Source organism: Python bivittatus, unplaced genomic scaffold (genome assembly GCF_059951505.1).
Source record: "Python bivittatus isolate LINGU-HERP-01145 unplaced genomic scaffold, Pbiv_v1 ctg000440_np1212, whole genome shotgun sequence".
NCBI classification, from domain to species: Eukaryota; Metazoa; Chordata; class Lepidosauria; order Squamata; family Pythonidae; genus Python; species Python bivittatus.
Window position 1 is genome coordinate 10,671,640 of NW_028277063.1, and position 15,063 is coordinate 10,686,702.

Below are 15,063 nucleotides of genomic sequence, written 5' to 3' on the forward strand. Positions count from 1 at the left end.
CAAGGTGCTATAAAAGACAAGAAGCCTAATAAAAACTGGGCATCCATATTAAACTGCTGTTGGTGTGAAAAATTAGTATGTTTTTGAGCCTTCTGGATAGAGGAACAGTGGATTCTGTCCCACATTGTAGGTGTTAATTAATCAGAGTGGTTGTGCTTTGAAAAGCCTGTCTTTCCTTTTGCATATACTGCAGCTTTAATTTTAATTAGTATTATTTGTTTTAGATGTACACTGTCAGTTACATGTTTTTCCCCTTTCTCTCCAGCATCAGCTAGGTTTATACATCACAATCAACTACAGTACAGTTTGTTTGGGTCTGATTTAGTATCATCTATATGGTTTGTAAATCATAGTGTATACCTTAGTATTCGATATGAATGCAACCATTGTAATTTCTTCAGTAAACTATGTTTAATGCAAAGTATGGCATAGCATAATCTACAAACCCATCTGTCTCTGTATAATCTGCTCAGAACACTCCTTTATTTATTACTAGTAGGAACTATAACTCCATCACTAACATGCTTGAGGTGTTTTTCCAAGGTGGTCAGGGCATGGGTCTAGGACAGGGAGAACAAGTTCAAGCCCACCTTCAGCTTAATCTACCCCATCCGCTTGTAGGTGAAACTGAAGGAGCTTTGGGCTGTTACAGAAAAGACTGAATGTAAAATCTAACAGGGCCTAAGAAGAAACAATAAAATACAGCCAATTAAAGCCCAGTTCAAACTATACTTAAATAGTGTAGAAGTTTAAATAATCAGCCATGCAAATTGAAAGCCTACCTGTAGAGGAAGTTATTATCTCCTTTCCAAAGGAAGAGTATAGGGTTATGTGCAATATCCATGGAAATACAGGATTGCAGATTATACATGTGTTCACATGACATACCAAGCTACCAATTAGCATCTATGGTTATCATAAGGCAGTGTTGTCCAAACTTGGCCACTTTAAGATGAGTGGACTTCAACTCCCAGCATTCTGGGAGTTGAAGTCCACTCATCTTAAAGTGGCCAAGTTTGGACAACACTGTCATAAGGTTTTCTGTGCAAATTCATAAAATTGGGTTTACTGAGTAATAGCCAAGTTAACCATAGATAAACATGTGAGGCAAACTCAAAATATGCCTGGTGTCAAGGGGAGCAGGGCAAAAGGGTGATTGAGACAGGAGTATAAGTGAGATCTTCTGTCAAGCTTTATCTAACTTAAAATTTGAACCCTTTTGCTAGAGTACATTTGCTAGTCTTTAATGTGCGCAAGATTCTAATTTTCTAACACAACAGCCTGTCCTGCTAAAGGAAAAATACAAATAGTTTCAGCTGAGAGCTCAAAAATATTCTACTTTCACACTCAAATGCAAAACTGGTTTATTGCTGTCACTCCTCCTGCTGCCATCCAGTGGCCAACTGTTGAAGCAGTGTAGCTCTTTTAACCACATTTCTACAGTTGTAAAAGTGGTTATTGTATCTCTCCAAGCTACAGGTTTCTAAATCAAAAGATTTAATTTAGAAATAAATTAATCAATTACAGCATAGTCTATGTATTGTCGAAGGCTTTCACGGAGCACAGACAGGAGCAGTTCTCTCTGTGCCCAGGGTGATGTGACCCTTTTGTGGGTATTTATAGAGATCTGGGGGGGGGGGTGGGGGGAGACACAGAGAGAACTGCTCCTGTCTGTGCTCCTGCACTCTGAAGATGCCGGTCACAGGTGCTGGCAAAACGTTAGGAAACAAAACTTCCAGAACACGGCCACACAGCCCGGAAGACCCACAGCAGCCACAGCATAGTCTGTTGGAAATTATTTAATTAACCTAGTTCACTGGATTTGCAGGGTATGGGACTATAAATTAACCCTGCTGCCTGGGTTTGCATCATGCTCCTGAGCCATAAAGTAGCCAACTGCACAGCCTGGTTCTGTTGTATAAACTCAGTCTATGACTGCTGGAAAGGCAAATAAAATTTAATAAAATTTAATAAAACAATGATGATTGTGAAGAGCAGATTGAGGTTCCCATGATTTGCACTATCACATTTGGATTGCAAATTTTTGGATATCACTAGACAGCTGCAAAGAGTAATAGTTTTCTATATTTCTTTGATGCTATGCATTGATCTTCAGCCAAGATCAATTGTTATTATTTGTGCAACCCAGGTTAGGATGTCTAATACTACATAAACTGAGGATGGTAAGGCCTGTATGCTGCAATGGCCTAATATGTGGTTCTGGAACACAGTCCCCAGTCTGTATATAGTCTTGGAAAGCCTGAGATATGAATATTCAGAGAGCTCCAGAAGTCCAAATTCTATATATGTATGTATGTATGTAAAAAGGGAAAAGTATTAGATGACTTCAGAGTAATTATATTAATTATATGTCATTTTAATGATTGATCAGTGAAAACATCCTGTGTGCTCCTGGTTTGGAGGGAGAGTTCAAAGGGTATGGTCATTAAAACAGTGCAGCCATTCCCTATTGTTGTTTCTCAACCAACAGTATTCATACAGAACACTAATTCAACCTTGGCAAATATACACCAGCTGGTCAAGTCTTCTGTCATGTTGCTGATAGATTTTCTATAATTACATACAAATATATTTCATATTTAGTATTTACACACACACACATATATTTATATTTAGTATTGAAGCATTTAGACTTTCATTAAGGATTTCTGTATCCTGTTTTCTTCAAGTTTGTAAGTTTGGCGGCCTTTTTGACTAACCTTGATAGATAAGAAGTTGTCCCCATAGAGACAAAATGAGGTGTGCATTCCAAGGATAGCTTCTTCCTCTGGAAAAGGTGTTTAGCTAATGGTCAAGGGCCGTAGGAAGGAAGGAAGTTCCTAATATGAAGTAATACTGAGGTGGGAAATGGGTGACTGAGTAAGGTGCGGTATTCTGAAGGAGACTGAATGAAGGGGAGGAGGTCAAACTGCGGCCCGCCCACCAAACAACTTACTGTCATCGCTTTTGGGTGAAGAATAACTTAATTTCACGAAACTGCCTGTTGTCTCTCTGAACCCGGCTCAGAAACGAACTAGTAAGAAACAATTCTAACATTGCAATCCCCCGTGCTGAACGTTCATACCAAGTTTGAAATCACACATCATGTGATTTTAAACATGAGCACGTGAGACGGCAACCGGGTTCACAAACTTCATTGAGCAAACCCTAAATGGGGCCCAAAGGCGTTCAGCCTTAAACCACTGCTAACAACCCATAAAAGCTGGGTTCACAGAACACAAAGCAAGACCGAAAGAATCAGGGGTGACTCAGTTTAGCGCAAAACTTGAACCTGGCCAGCAATTCCCCCTCAAAAAGGGCAGTGGGAAAACTCGGGGTACAAAACTGCGGACGACCCCAAACCGCAGCGGAAAGGGCTCGCTGTGTCTCTTTGCTACCAGCTGGCGGCCGTTGGTATCCTTGTTGCTCACAGCGCCTCACGTGACGCTGCTTCGAATCCTCTGCGTTCCAGGCTTTTGTTTCCCCACCTCAACGTTCTCATTGTCGGCTTCAGCACCCCTCCCCTCCTCTCCTCCCCTCCTCTGAACTATTTTTCTTCGGGGCGGAGACAGGACTTAGTCACGTGCTCCTGGCTTGGTGATCATATGACGAAGGGAGAGGAAAAGGCTTGGGTGCTTTTGTTGCTTAACTCCGTCTCTTCTCTTTTTTTCAGCTTCCTCCGACCTCCCTGGGAGGAAAGTGTTTCACGTAGGTAAGAACTGAACGGCGATCGCTTCTTTGTCTCGCTGTACTCCACCGGACTATTTGGAATCCCCCGCCCTCCCCTTTTCTCTGCCACTTCCAAGTCTAGTAGAAAGAGCCGGGTTAGTAGTCAGTGATTGCAAAAACTCAGAAGTCTGACAGCATCTTTTCCGACTAGCAAAAGGCGTATGCCTTCGACTAAAGTTTGTTAGTGGGGAAAAGTGCTACCGGACTGCTCTTGAATTTCTTGGAAATCTGTCATTGGCGGCACCTGCTCTCCTGTAGCTTAAGCCTGACATCCTAAGAGCGGTGCAGTGGATAAGGCTAGAAAGCCGAAGACCGGGAGTCTTGCGCCAGTGACTCTCAGCCTCAGGGAACAGGCAGTGGCAAGCTATTTCGTAGTCCAGGCAGTCGCTAGGAGTCAAGACTGATTACATGAGCCCCCAAGCTCGTTTTTAAAGTCCCCTTTCTGGGAAAGAGTTTGCTGTGGGACTGTAACCAAGGCTTCTGTTGATTCGTATTAGCTAGCACATAACCCAAATTAGTTTTGTTCATCCACGAACTCCTTAGTTGGCTGCTGTTGGTCGGCTAAGCAGTCCGTGTATCTCGAGAGGATTGTATTATCAACGTCGTGGAAACACTTATGAGCTTGTTTATGTTCAGAAGGAGAAAACTGATTAATGCCCGTTGCCTTCTTTTTCCCCAGAGAGCTTTGGGGAAGCCTTGGTTTTAACTCTACTTGAGCTGAGAGGTCTCCATTGGCATTTGTGAAGTTCTAGGCATTTTCTTCCTTTCGTCTCGCAGTGTAAACCAGCATACGAGGGTCAGCTGTGGTTCCTCCCCTTTTATTTCTTAATCACTTTAAGGGAAGAGTTCTTGCGACTCAAAGTTTGCAAGGCATTGTGTAAAATTTGAATTATCCTAACACTATTGCTTATATGCATTTTGGACTCTGTCCAGGATGCTTGATAGTGAATGTTTCTGGCTGCATTCATCCAACATGCTAAACCAACATGTGGCTTATGTATGGCATAATGCCTTGCATGAACCCAGTCAGTGTAGTAAGCTGTTTTTTTCTAGTTTAGTGCATTACATGGAAGTGTATTCAGTAAATCATAATTAAGATATGGCTTAGTTTACACTTTAGGTGTCTGTTCTGAAATAAGCCCCAGTTAGGAGCTCCAGTCCTATATAATAAGGGTAAACTGTCATTTATTTCATTTATTTTGCTGATTGGCAGCTGTCTTTCCAACATTGGCACAGGATCATGGAACAGTATTTAAAGAACTGAAGTTTACCAATGATTGGTGTATAAACTTCCCCAGAAACAAATTCTACTTACCTTCTAAAATCAGAAGTTTGGATGGGGAAGAACAGGTTGCGGGTCAACCTTGCCAAGACCGAGTAGCTATGGGTTTTGGGTCTCCCAGATCCGGGAATTGGAGGGTTTCTGCTTTTGGTTCTGGATGGGGTGGCACTACCCTGTTCAAACTTGGAATACAGTCTGGGGCTTCTTCTGGCCTCACAGCTCCTGCTCAAACTGTGGGCCAGTTGCACCCAGTCCTGGACTAGAAGGCCCTGCTCGTGCCTTGTTATCTCCTAGTTGGATTATTGCAACATGCTCTAGGTGGGGCTGCCCTTGAAAACTACATGGAAGCTTTGTTTAGCCCAAAATGCAATGGCATGGGTACTTATGAGTGGATCTCATTATGCTCAGGCTGCACTGGCTTCTATAGGCTTCCAGTTGCCATTCAAGATACTGATTATCAACTTTAAAGCCTTATATGGCATATGACTGGGTTACTTGAGGGACTGCTTTCTCCCAAGAACATCCCACATGCTCCCACAGGGAGCGCATGCTCCAGATTCCTTTTATTAAATCTGGTAATTTTATGGGACCTAGAAAGTGTGCCTTTTCTGTGGTTGCCCCTGTTCTGTGGAACACTCTACAAGCTGCAACTATGCTCACCTTTAGGAAAGCCATTAACACCTGGTGTTAGGGGCCAGTTAAGTGAGAATGCATTTTTGGTTGTACTGTTAAGTCACTTGATCACCATTTTGTATTTTATATTTTTATGTATCGTATTTATTTAAAGTTGAATGGGGGTTAATTGTTTTTTATCTTGTACATCACAAAATGTTTGAGTTGGGAGGCCTTAGAAATCTTGTTAATAAATAAATAGACTTGAAATTATTGAGTAAATTAATTTCATGTATCCCACTGAAGTCATTCAGAACTTATATCACATCTAGGTGTTCAAAATATGTTTCAGTGGGTCTTGGTTTATAGCTGCAATCCTTATTTCTGGCCCATTGTATTCATTGCATGGTGGCTTACTTCTGGGTAGATTTTCATAGAATTGTATAGCTAAACTGGATCCATATGCCCACCCCCTTTTCATACATCTTCTCTTCCTCTGGCATAGATTTTGCAAAACCATTTTTATGGCGAGCTACATTATTTCTGAGCAGCTTCCACACCCTAGCATTTTTTCCTTTCAGAATAACAGATTGTGGCTATATATTGTACTTTGCCCAAGTTTGCTGGGAAAACCAGCTCAGATCACACTTTCTACTCAGCTAGAATTAAAACATGTTAGAACTTATTATGATCTGTAAATAGTCATTGAGAGAGAGATGGCTGATGCATCTGATCTGCTGTTTACTCTGACTGGTTTCCTGCTTTTTCATGGCCCTTCAGAGGTAGCTGAATTTCATTGGTTTCTTTATTCCTGTGCTGGTTGGGAGTTCTGTGAGTTATACAGTTATGACATTCTTAGAGGAGATTGGGTTGGTGAGGGATTGCTTCACTGCTTGGACCAGGTATGATAGGATCCCAGATGATGTAAGCCACTGTCAGTGTTCTTGATATGTTCATTTGGCTTTAGGTACTGATGGACTTGCAGCTGAGGGACCCTCGAATCTTAAAGTGCAGTATGTTGCAACTGCTGCTCAGATACCCAAATGGTGTCAACTTTGGGAATTTCATTGGAGCTTTTTACCAGGTCCATCGCTATCATCCCCAGTTCTCTCGTTATGGGTATAGTTCACTCAGACACTTCCTGGATGACATGAAGGAAGCTGTGGTTATAGAAGGCAATTCATGTAACCCAGTCATGAAGCTAGCAAATGGCTTTAACCTTAATGGCTGGATGGATGAAAATGAGAAGTATGGACTGGACAGCTTTGAAAAGGAAGATCCAGTGCTGAAGGATGATGGAAGAGGAGGAGAAGGAGAAGGAGAAGGAGAAGAAGAAGAAACAGCAGCAGCAATAGGTAAATGCATTACCTGATGGGGAAAATGGCAGCCAAATATAGCTAGAACTACAGCAATTGCCTCTTATAGTCATACATAAACATGGTGTTATAATTGTTTATCTGAAACTTTATTTGCTTACTTTGTGTGCTGCCCATTCTTGAAGTCACTCCTTCCATTGTAGATATCACAAGTTGGATGAGACTTAGGTTTTACTTGGTCTTATCCCATGACTTAGCAGCAACACATTTAAGTGAAGCAGTCACAAATAGCCCAGAAATTTAACCAGGATTATTTGTACTTCTAAGTGTACAAATAGAACAGCTGTTAGGAGGAATGGGGCCAGGATTCAAGCATCAGACTGAGAGGATTGCTCCAATGCACCAGTCATTTACTCACTGAGCATATTGCCTGGTCTCTGTGTGATATACACTGAAATGGATGACTGGATGCAGAACTTTATAGAAGTATCCAGCCTTGCATCTGATAATCTAAATGAAATATTTGTCCACCTGATGGTAACTCGTGTTATAAAATTACATTTGTTTGAATCACCATAACTGATGGAAATTACAGAATACTAGCATGCTTCTCAGCTCTTTTAGATGATAAATAGTAGCTTCTTTTTTTTTTTTTGAATTGCAAGGTGATATAAGAGATTACCAACAAATATTTCTAGGTTTCCACCTCTGTAAATTATTCCATCTTATTTCCTAATTATTCCAGCTTACTTCCTAATTAATACATGTGCTATGAATACTCATACAAAATTTTGATAACTGGTTATTGATACTTCAAATTTCTTTAGTTCTTTTATATAAGAATGACCAAGTTAATGACAGTCTGATACAGTTAATGACAGAAACAGGGAGAAGACAGACTCATACTAAAATCATTGATAACATCACTATAAAGTACTACATTGAGATGTGGATTGCTTTTTGATCTCTGATTTGCATTATTTGGTAGCTCTGGCAGAAGTCTTGGCAGCAGTTACCAGTCTCCTAAAGAAACATGAGTGGGGTTTGCAGATTAAGAAAATTCAGAAATTCTTGCTTGCCACACATGGAATTAATCTGGAGATGTTCAGTGTCAGCAAAGGCTACAAGGACATCCTGACATTTTTGGAAAACCAGATACCTAACCTAAACATCAAATATCCAGAGAAGGCTCGCAGATGTGTTGTTCAACTTTCTGAAGGTACAGTGCAAAAATTTCAATTTTATATTTTGAAAGGGGGGCGGTTGAATATTTAATGTTGTAATAATTAGAAATGGCTCTGTACATTGTATAGGAACATGAGAACCCTGCTGGACCTGAATAAAAACTCTGATTAATTCAGAATCCTTTTTCCTACAGCATCCAAACAGAAGCTTCCAAAAACTATTCTAATGTTACCTGCCCTTCTCAGCTTTCCCACCCATTCCCCACATTTTGTCAAATTGGTATTGATAGGTTTAAACTGCATGCGTGCCTTTAATTTCTATCTCTACCTGCTTGAGATTATAGACAACTTGTTCTTAAAAGGCCTCTAGTCCAGTTGCCATCTTGTGGAGCTGGTTAATTCAAATCAGGTCATATTTATCCCAGGACCTCCCAACCTGAGCAGCTTTAGGAGTATGCGTGAAACACATGTCTCAGAGGTCTGCCAAATGTTCCTGGTAGACTGGGGCTCAGCAGAACTAAAACCAGAACATTTTGGTTTTCCAGATTATGGAAGAAAGGAAGTCTAGAGGGGTTTTATGGGGTGAGTAGGGCAAGGCTAGTATGCCTCACTCTTCTTCCTTTCCATGACTTGCGCATTGTCCTACCTGTTAATCTTCCCAGTGTGTTTCTTTCCCTACAACCCCTTGACCATTGCCTGTGTTCTTGGTTCAGGCATGGTACATACCAAACCAGCCAGCCTGCCCCCCTAACCATCCCAGTCCCCTTTTTTTCCTGCATCCCCATAAGCCATCACTGATACCCTCAACTGCAGTGCAGCCTATCCAACTGGCTATCTACCTCTCCCTCCAATCTTCCTATTGCCTTTTTCTTCCATTTCCCCTTAGTTGCTGCATGCCCGTACTGCCAATGTCCTTGACAGTTTCCCACTTCCTTGCCCCCCCCCCCTCTATTTGCAGAACCCAGGTGTTTTGGACTGGATACAAACCACCTGAAAGTAACTGTTCTGTGCTCAGAATTGTTTGTGCATGAAGCATTTTGTACATCTTTAGGAAACTTCCAGATGTGGCCATTCGGGGAGGGGTGTGTGAATTCATGTATTTGGAAGATGCCCAGATTGGAAAACACTGACCTTCCTGTTGTCAACGGTGGCTGATGGGATTGCCAGAGCAGTGACTACTTATCAGAAATCATGGCAGTTCTTTTTGCCTCCCTGATCAAAATATTTTGGAGCAAGATAGAAAACTGTCTGTTTCTCAAAATATTAAATACTGTAACATTTAGAGGGGCGTTACTTATTTTATTCTGAAGGTCCTGCTCAGTAAGGTGTATATTTATTTATAAGTGTGAGCCTTTTTCCTTTGTTGCAATAATTATTACTGCAGTAGAAGAGCAAAACATTTTCCTCTACCTTCTTTTTTATACCTGCTATCCTACAAGCTCAGTTTGCCTCTTGTCTTACAGCAACTCACCTTATTCTGGAAAGAAAGTTTTGTATTATGATTACACAGGAGCAATTTCTCAAGGGTTAATTGGGACTACGTTCCAGGGAACACAGCAGTATGGCTTGATGTAGTTGGTCTTCTCTAGTCTTATAAGAATCTCAGAAGGGATGGGAATGGAATACATTTAAGAGTTGGCACAATTTCAGGTTTATTGTGAATTTCATTTTACTTTCTCTTGTGCCAATTTCTGCATGAGATGAAAGGCTTGAAATCACCCTTGCCTGAATTCCTTGGGGTCCATGATAGCATTTACAACATCCCTTCAACAAGATTCCTGTTAAGAGGAACCCTCCAAATTCTTATCCTTCTGGAGTTGCTTTCCAAATTACTGTGATTGACACAGTACTGTATGGAGCTAATCTGAATGTCAGATGCTTTACTCCTTTGGTTTGATTTTGTTCTCTTCCAGTAGCTATGTCTATACTTTCTCCTTCTTTCAGGCCTCAGAATCTCACAAAAACATCAGTGAGGCAGGTTCCCAATAAAACAGTGAGAGGCTTTTGAGGAATGAACATATCTGTGCCTTGTGATGAAATGGTGACTCTGTTTATTTAGATCCTAGCCAAGGGTTGATTCTGTGGGCATTGTCTCAAAACCTTTTCTAATCTACTTCCTGAAGCTGGTTGAAAAAGTAACAACTCTTTCCACTCCAGAAACTGCATATTTGGCCTTTTGGTTATTGTGCTATGTGCCACCTCCCCAAAATGTATTGAGTAAAGCCAGGAGCAAAATTTCATTTGATTTCATCCATTTTCATTATCTTTAAATATAGTTAATATGGCTATTTTCAAGTTCCACACTGAATAATTTCACCTTTCTGTCACATTTAAAATTATAATTTAATAGCAACTTTTGGAGATTTCTAGGAGCCACTGATGTAATATTGATTCATTTCTAGCAAGACTTTGCTACAGAATCCAGTGCTGGGTACCATAACATGAGAACTGAAGTCATTATATTCATTTGCAGACTTAACAGTTGCTTCGGTGCCAATTTGTGGCATCCTCCAAATATATCCTAATGGCTTGAAGGTGAAGAAGCTAAAAGAGGCAGTAAAGAAGAAATGTGGATATGACCTGGAGGTGTTTTGCTCTCAGCTTGGCTATGAGGACATGGTTTCCTGCCTGCAGAAGATTCCTAAACTGATAATAAACAAAAGCAAAAAAGCAGATTGTGTTGTTCGACTTGAGTCAGGTAAGGAAATGTGGTGGATGGGCAAACAGATGTTTGGGTCAATGAATATGGAGTGGCTTTGGGGAATATAAAACAGCGTGGCTATGCCAAGCGAGGTAGTTTGGGCAGGAAACAGCAGCAATAAAGTAGAGGGGGATGTGGAGGGGGATGTGCTAGTGATAAAATGAAATTTAGCTGATGTAGCTAATATTTCAACAGTCCTGCATGCCTAATTTCACTTTCTGAAGCTCCTGCTTTCAGCCTAAGATCAGAAGTGATAATATGCTTCCAGAATTTCTGTCCTAAAATGGGCAGAATGTTATCTCATTCTGGACTTAAAAATGTTTTAGCCCTTTTTGCCTAGGCAGTGGTTCCTGCATATCTCCATCAAGGTTATCTTCCTTATCCTCTACAGTTGATCACCGTAAATCCTACCATTCAAGATGTACAAGTCAAGTTGGTTGGCTAGTTTGGTCAGGCAATCACCTGCAAAATTACTGGTTGTGTCTTTAGTGAGGAATGTGGAGAGAGGATAGCCTTCACTGGCCTTCTTAGTATAGTCTTAGAAATGGGCATATAGAGTTTGGTCATCTGGGCCCCTTTCTGCCTTAAAGTTGTCCCCAACTAAAGTATAGGTTTGTGGGTGAAGGTCTGTACATTTCTTAATAGAAATTGCAACTTTGTCCCAGAAATATTTGCTTTGCTTATGGGAGTGAAGTGAGGCTAAATAAACATTCATCAACAGCATTTTAGTCTGGTTAAAATTGTAATAAAATTGCTGTCCTTGATGAGCAAAAAAGGGAAGAGGAGTAACATCTGTAAACATGTAGAAATCAAGATGGTCAAACTTCTTTTGGCTCTGCCTCTCCTTTCACTTGGAATAGTTTTGATAAGACTGTCTTCAGCTGCTTGCTTATGCTTAAACTCATACTGCTTATCAGGTTGTCTCTCAGAATCATATTTTCTCAAGAGCAAGCATAGAGAGGGATAACTAACCACAGGCACCTTAGTCGTAGTATTATACAGACCAGTAGGAGCATGATCAAGCAGAAGTACTGCCTTTTCATTTCGGAAGATTTGAATAGGTAAGATTTGAAAATCAGCAAGATATGACTTCATTTTAAGAAGCTTATGATACTTCATAGCTTGCTTAAATGTCAAGTAAGATTAATAAGCTTCCAGACTCACTTGCCAGCCACTCAGTGGCACAGAGGTCTATCTGCTGGAGCTCACAGTGTAGAAGTTGGCACAGAGGAATGAAGGTTGCTCTTTTTCTGACCCAGCAGCTGAAATTTAAGCTGTTCATTAACGTAACGTAGTCAGATTTGGATGCAGGAAGCGAGTGTGCTTCAGAGTTTTATGATGGGCAAAAACAAGACAATTTTTCTCTGCTATAGTGGAAATTTCAGCTTGGATACCGCTGCCAACTGTAACAAATTTATTAATCCAAGATTGCTTGGGTCTCTTTCCCAGAGAGTGTTGTTTATTGAAATCTAACTCATGAGCTTCAATAAAGGCAGAAAGTCTTTTGGTACAACCAAAAGCTTCATAGTTATTCTTCAGTAAGTCCAGACTTTCATTAATAGAAGCTAACTGCTCAAAAAGTGAAATAACGGGGTTGTAAGAAGATGTTGCTTAGGTATAAATTTAGTTGAGCTGCCCTGCAAGAATATCTTCTCCCAGTCCTCCTCCTATCCGTAGTCATTGCCTTGTCATCTGTGGATGAATGAAATGAGTTGGAAAGAGGGCCAGATGGAGGCTGGGAAGGGATTAGACCACTTAGAATATCCTTCAGGGAAACTGAGAGCTCTAACAGCTGCTATTTTTATATTTCTGTTTGAAAATCCCATTCAGGCACCTCAGATTTGTTGGAGGTTGTGGTGTAAGTAGGAACTGATTTATTTACAGCTTCTGTGGGCAGAAGGAACTCCTAAATTTGTAGCTGTTTGGATGATTGCAGCCTTCTGTGCTTTCATATAGGCCGCAATTAATGGCCAATGGCAGACCGCACATAAAAGTTGGTGTTAACCAATCACCATCTTGTCCCCAACCCAATAAATCATCAGAGATTCACCAGGTATTTGGAAGTTTTAAATTTACTAGACGTGACACCACTGACTTTGCATACCTTGCTTAGCCCTTCTTACATACTGCAATGATATCTCCATGATTCTTAGGCTCTTGGTTAGAACCCAAATTATTTTTAAAAATGCCCAGTTTAAACACTGTGGTATTTGTGGTGTGATTAGATAATATTGATTATTGATATTAATAATTAATATAATTATCGGTTTGTTGCCACAGTGAAAGGCAAAACACAGCTGAATTCCTTCTTCAGAAGGAAATGTTCCCAGAAATTGCTGTTTCCGTTGCTACAGCTTAAAATATCTTAGTTGATTAAAGAATTTGCCTATTATGCTTTTTTTGCATTCTTGACTCATTTCCCTTCTGTTGTATTTAAAATTTAATGTTGCTTCTCTTTCCTTTAACCATCTCAAGACTTTCTGTAACAGTGTCTTTATTTAAACTGTCCTAAACTTGTTTTAATTTTTCCTGTCTGATAGGTTCCTCCACTCCTGCTTCCTCTCTGGATGGTGATTTTTCTGATAACAGTGCAAGCACTCTCTCCAAGAAGCTGGTGATGAAGAAGACTGGTAAGGTTGCTTGAGATATTGGTACTATTTGGGATGTAGGCCATCTGTGGTTTGTCATCTTCCTGCACTGCAGTTCCCCTTGGTTCTTTCCTTGTTATCTGCTAGCTGGGTTTTACCTTATGTCCATGTCTATTTTATGTAAATGTCAAGTAAGAATGTGTAAAATGTTTCAAAGTTGAAATGTTTCAAGTTTGAAATAGGTTGTTCCAACCATACCAGAAATGCTATCTGGGTATCCTCAATGTGTTATAAGCTCAAAACATCCAGGTTAATCAGAATAACATTGGTATACTTCTGATAAGGTCAAAACAACTGTTTGAAATTCAAAAACTCCCAAAAGTTTGACCTTGAAACTTTTCAAATTTGAAATCAGTACATCAAAGTATCCTTAGGGTGAGCTTGGTTCACAAAGTATTGTTCTTAGGTTATGGCTGAGTCTGTTCTGAGAACTTGAAACTATAGGTGCACCTATTGCTAGGTGAGGAGAAAAACTTTGAGTCCATTGCTCCAAAGGTACTAAAGAAAAGCTGAAAACAAAGTCAGAAGCCCTTTGTTACAGAGTAATCAGGTGAGGGACTGGAAGATGGTAGACGCTTGTAATGTGCAAAACATTCTGTGCCCAAACAGGAGGTTCTGGCAATCCTTGCCCAGAGTGAGACATCTGTTTGGTCCAGGCATAGGCCTACTGTACATGTATTCTGGATAGAGGTATTGGTGGGGAGAACAGGGTAGAGAATATAATCAAAGGAGGCAGTGTGCAGCTATGGGGAGGTAATGGAAGGGGGGGTGGCATGAAAAAGAAAGAGGGAAGAGGGGCACCAGCCTTGCCTTGATGTTCCATAATGCCTCTCCAGATGAATCAAGGGTAAAGAAATTGACATAGTCTAGCTTTTATTTCAATTAGATTGCAACCTACTCAGAACAGTTTGGCTGAATTTCTGAGCCACAATGTGTTTATCCCATAGGTGGAACAAAACAAAATATTTTTCATTTCATGCACAACTCAGCTATCCCAACTGATAGTCCAACTATCAGGGAACAAAAATCTAATTTTTGATTTTTATAAGCCTTGCCTATTGGAGAAATTGAAAAGAACAAACCAATACAGCACATGATCCACCTTCTGAAAGGAGAAAAATAGTATTCTGGCACAGTTAAGCGATACTTTTGATAAAAGTTTTTGAAGAAATTAAGAAAAATCACCCAGCAGCCTTTCATAATTTGCTCCTATGGTTGGTTTGTTGCCTTTATTTCATAAAGCTTACAAATGGAAGCTCCATTCTTATTTTTAGTGTCTAAGTTTGTTACGGCAGAACATTAAAAAACAAGCACATCTTAAATGTTGATTACTGTAGTTAAGTGTGGGGACATGGGGTGGCTGAAAAATTAATACAGCAACAAAAAACTTTGAAATGAGGGACAAATTCAGTGAAATTTGATAAATATTCTTCAGCTATATTGGTATGTTTATAACAAATTTATTCTTGCCTGTACAATTATAATTTTGGATTGAAATATTGAATGGTTACATTTCTGTTTAAGGCCGCACATTGTAGAGAGCAAGGCAAGTTCCGTTGCCTTGGCAAAAGGGGCTGAAGCATTTTTTAAG

General features: G+C 40.2%; 1 protein-coding gene across 1 annotated transcript in view; it reads left to right on the forward strand.

Moving 5' to 3' along the window:
* LOC103050897 (uncharacterized) overlaps window positions 1-15,063 on the forward strand; it is a 37,094-nt gene that overhangs the window by 6,816 nt on the left and 15,215 nt on the right. The window contains exons 2-6 of the mRNA XM_088142892.1: window positions 3,674-3,712; window positions 6,591-6,978; window positions 7,928-8,158; window positions 10,597-10,821; window positions 13,365-13,454. Of these exons, the coding sequence (XP_087999018.1) occupies window positions 6,597-6,978; window positions 7,928-8,158; window positions 10,597-10,821; window positions 13,365-13,454 (928 nt within the window). The 5' untranslated portion in view covers window positions 3,674-3,712; window positions 6,591-6,596. The remainder of the gene's footprint in view (window positions 1-3,673; window positions 3,713-6,590; window positions 6,979-7,927; window positions 8,159-10,596; window positions 10,822-13,364; window positions 13,455-15,063) is intronic.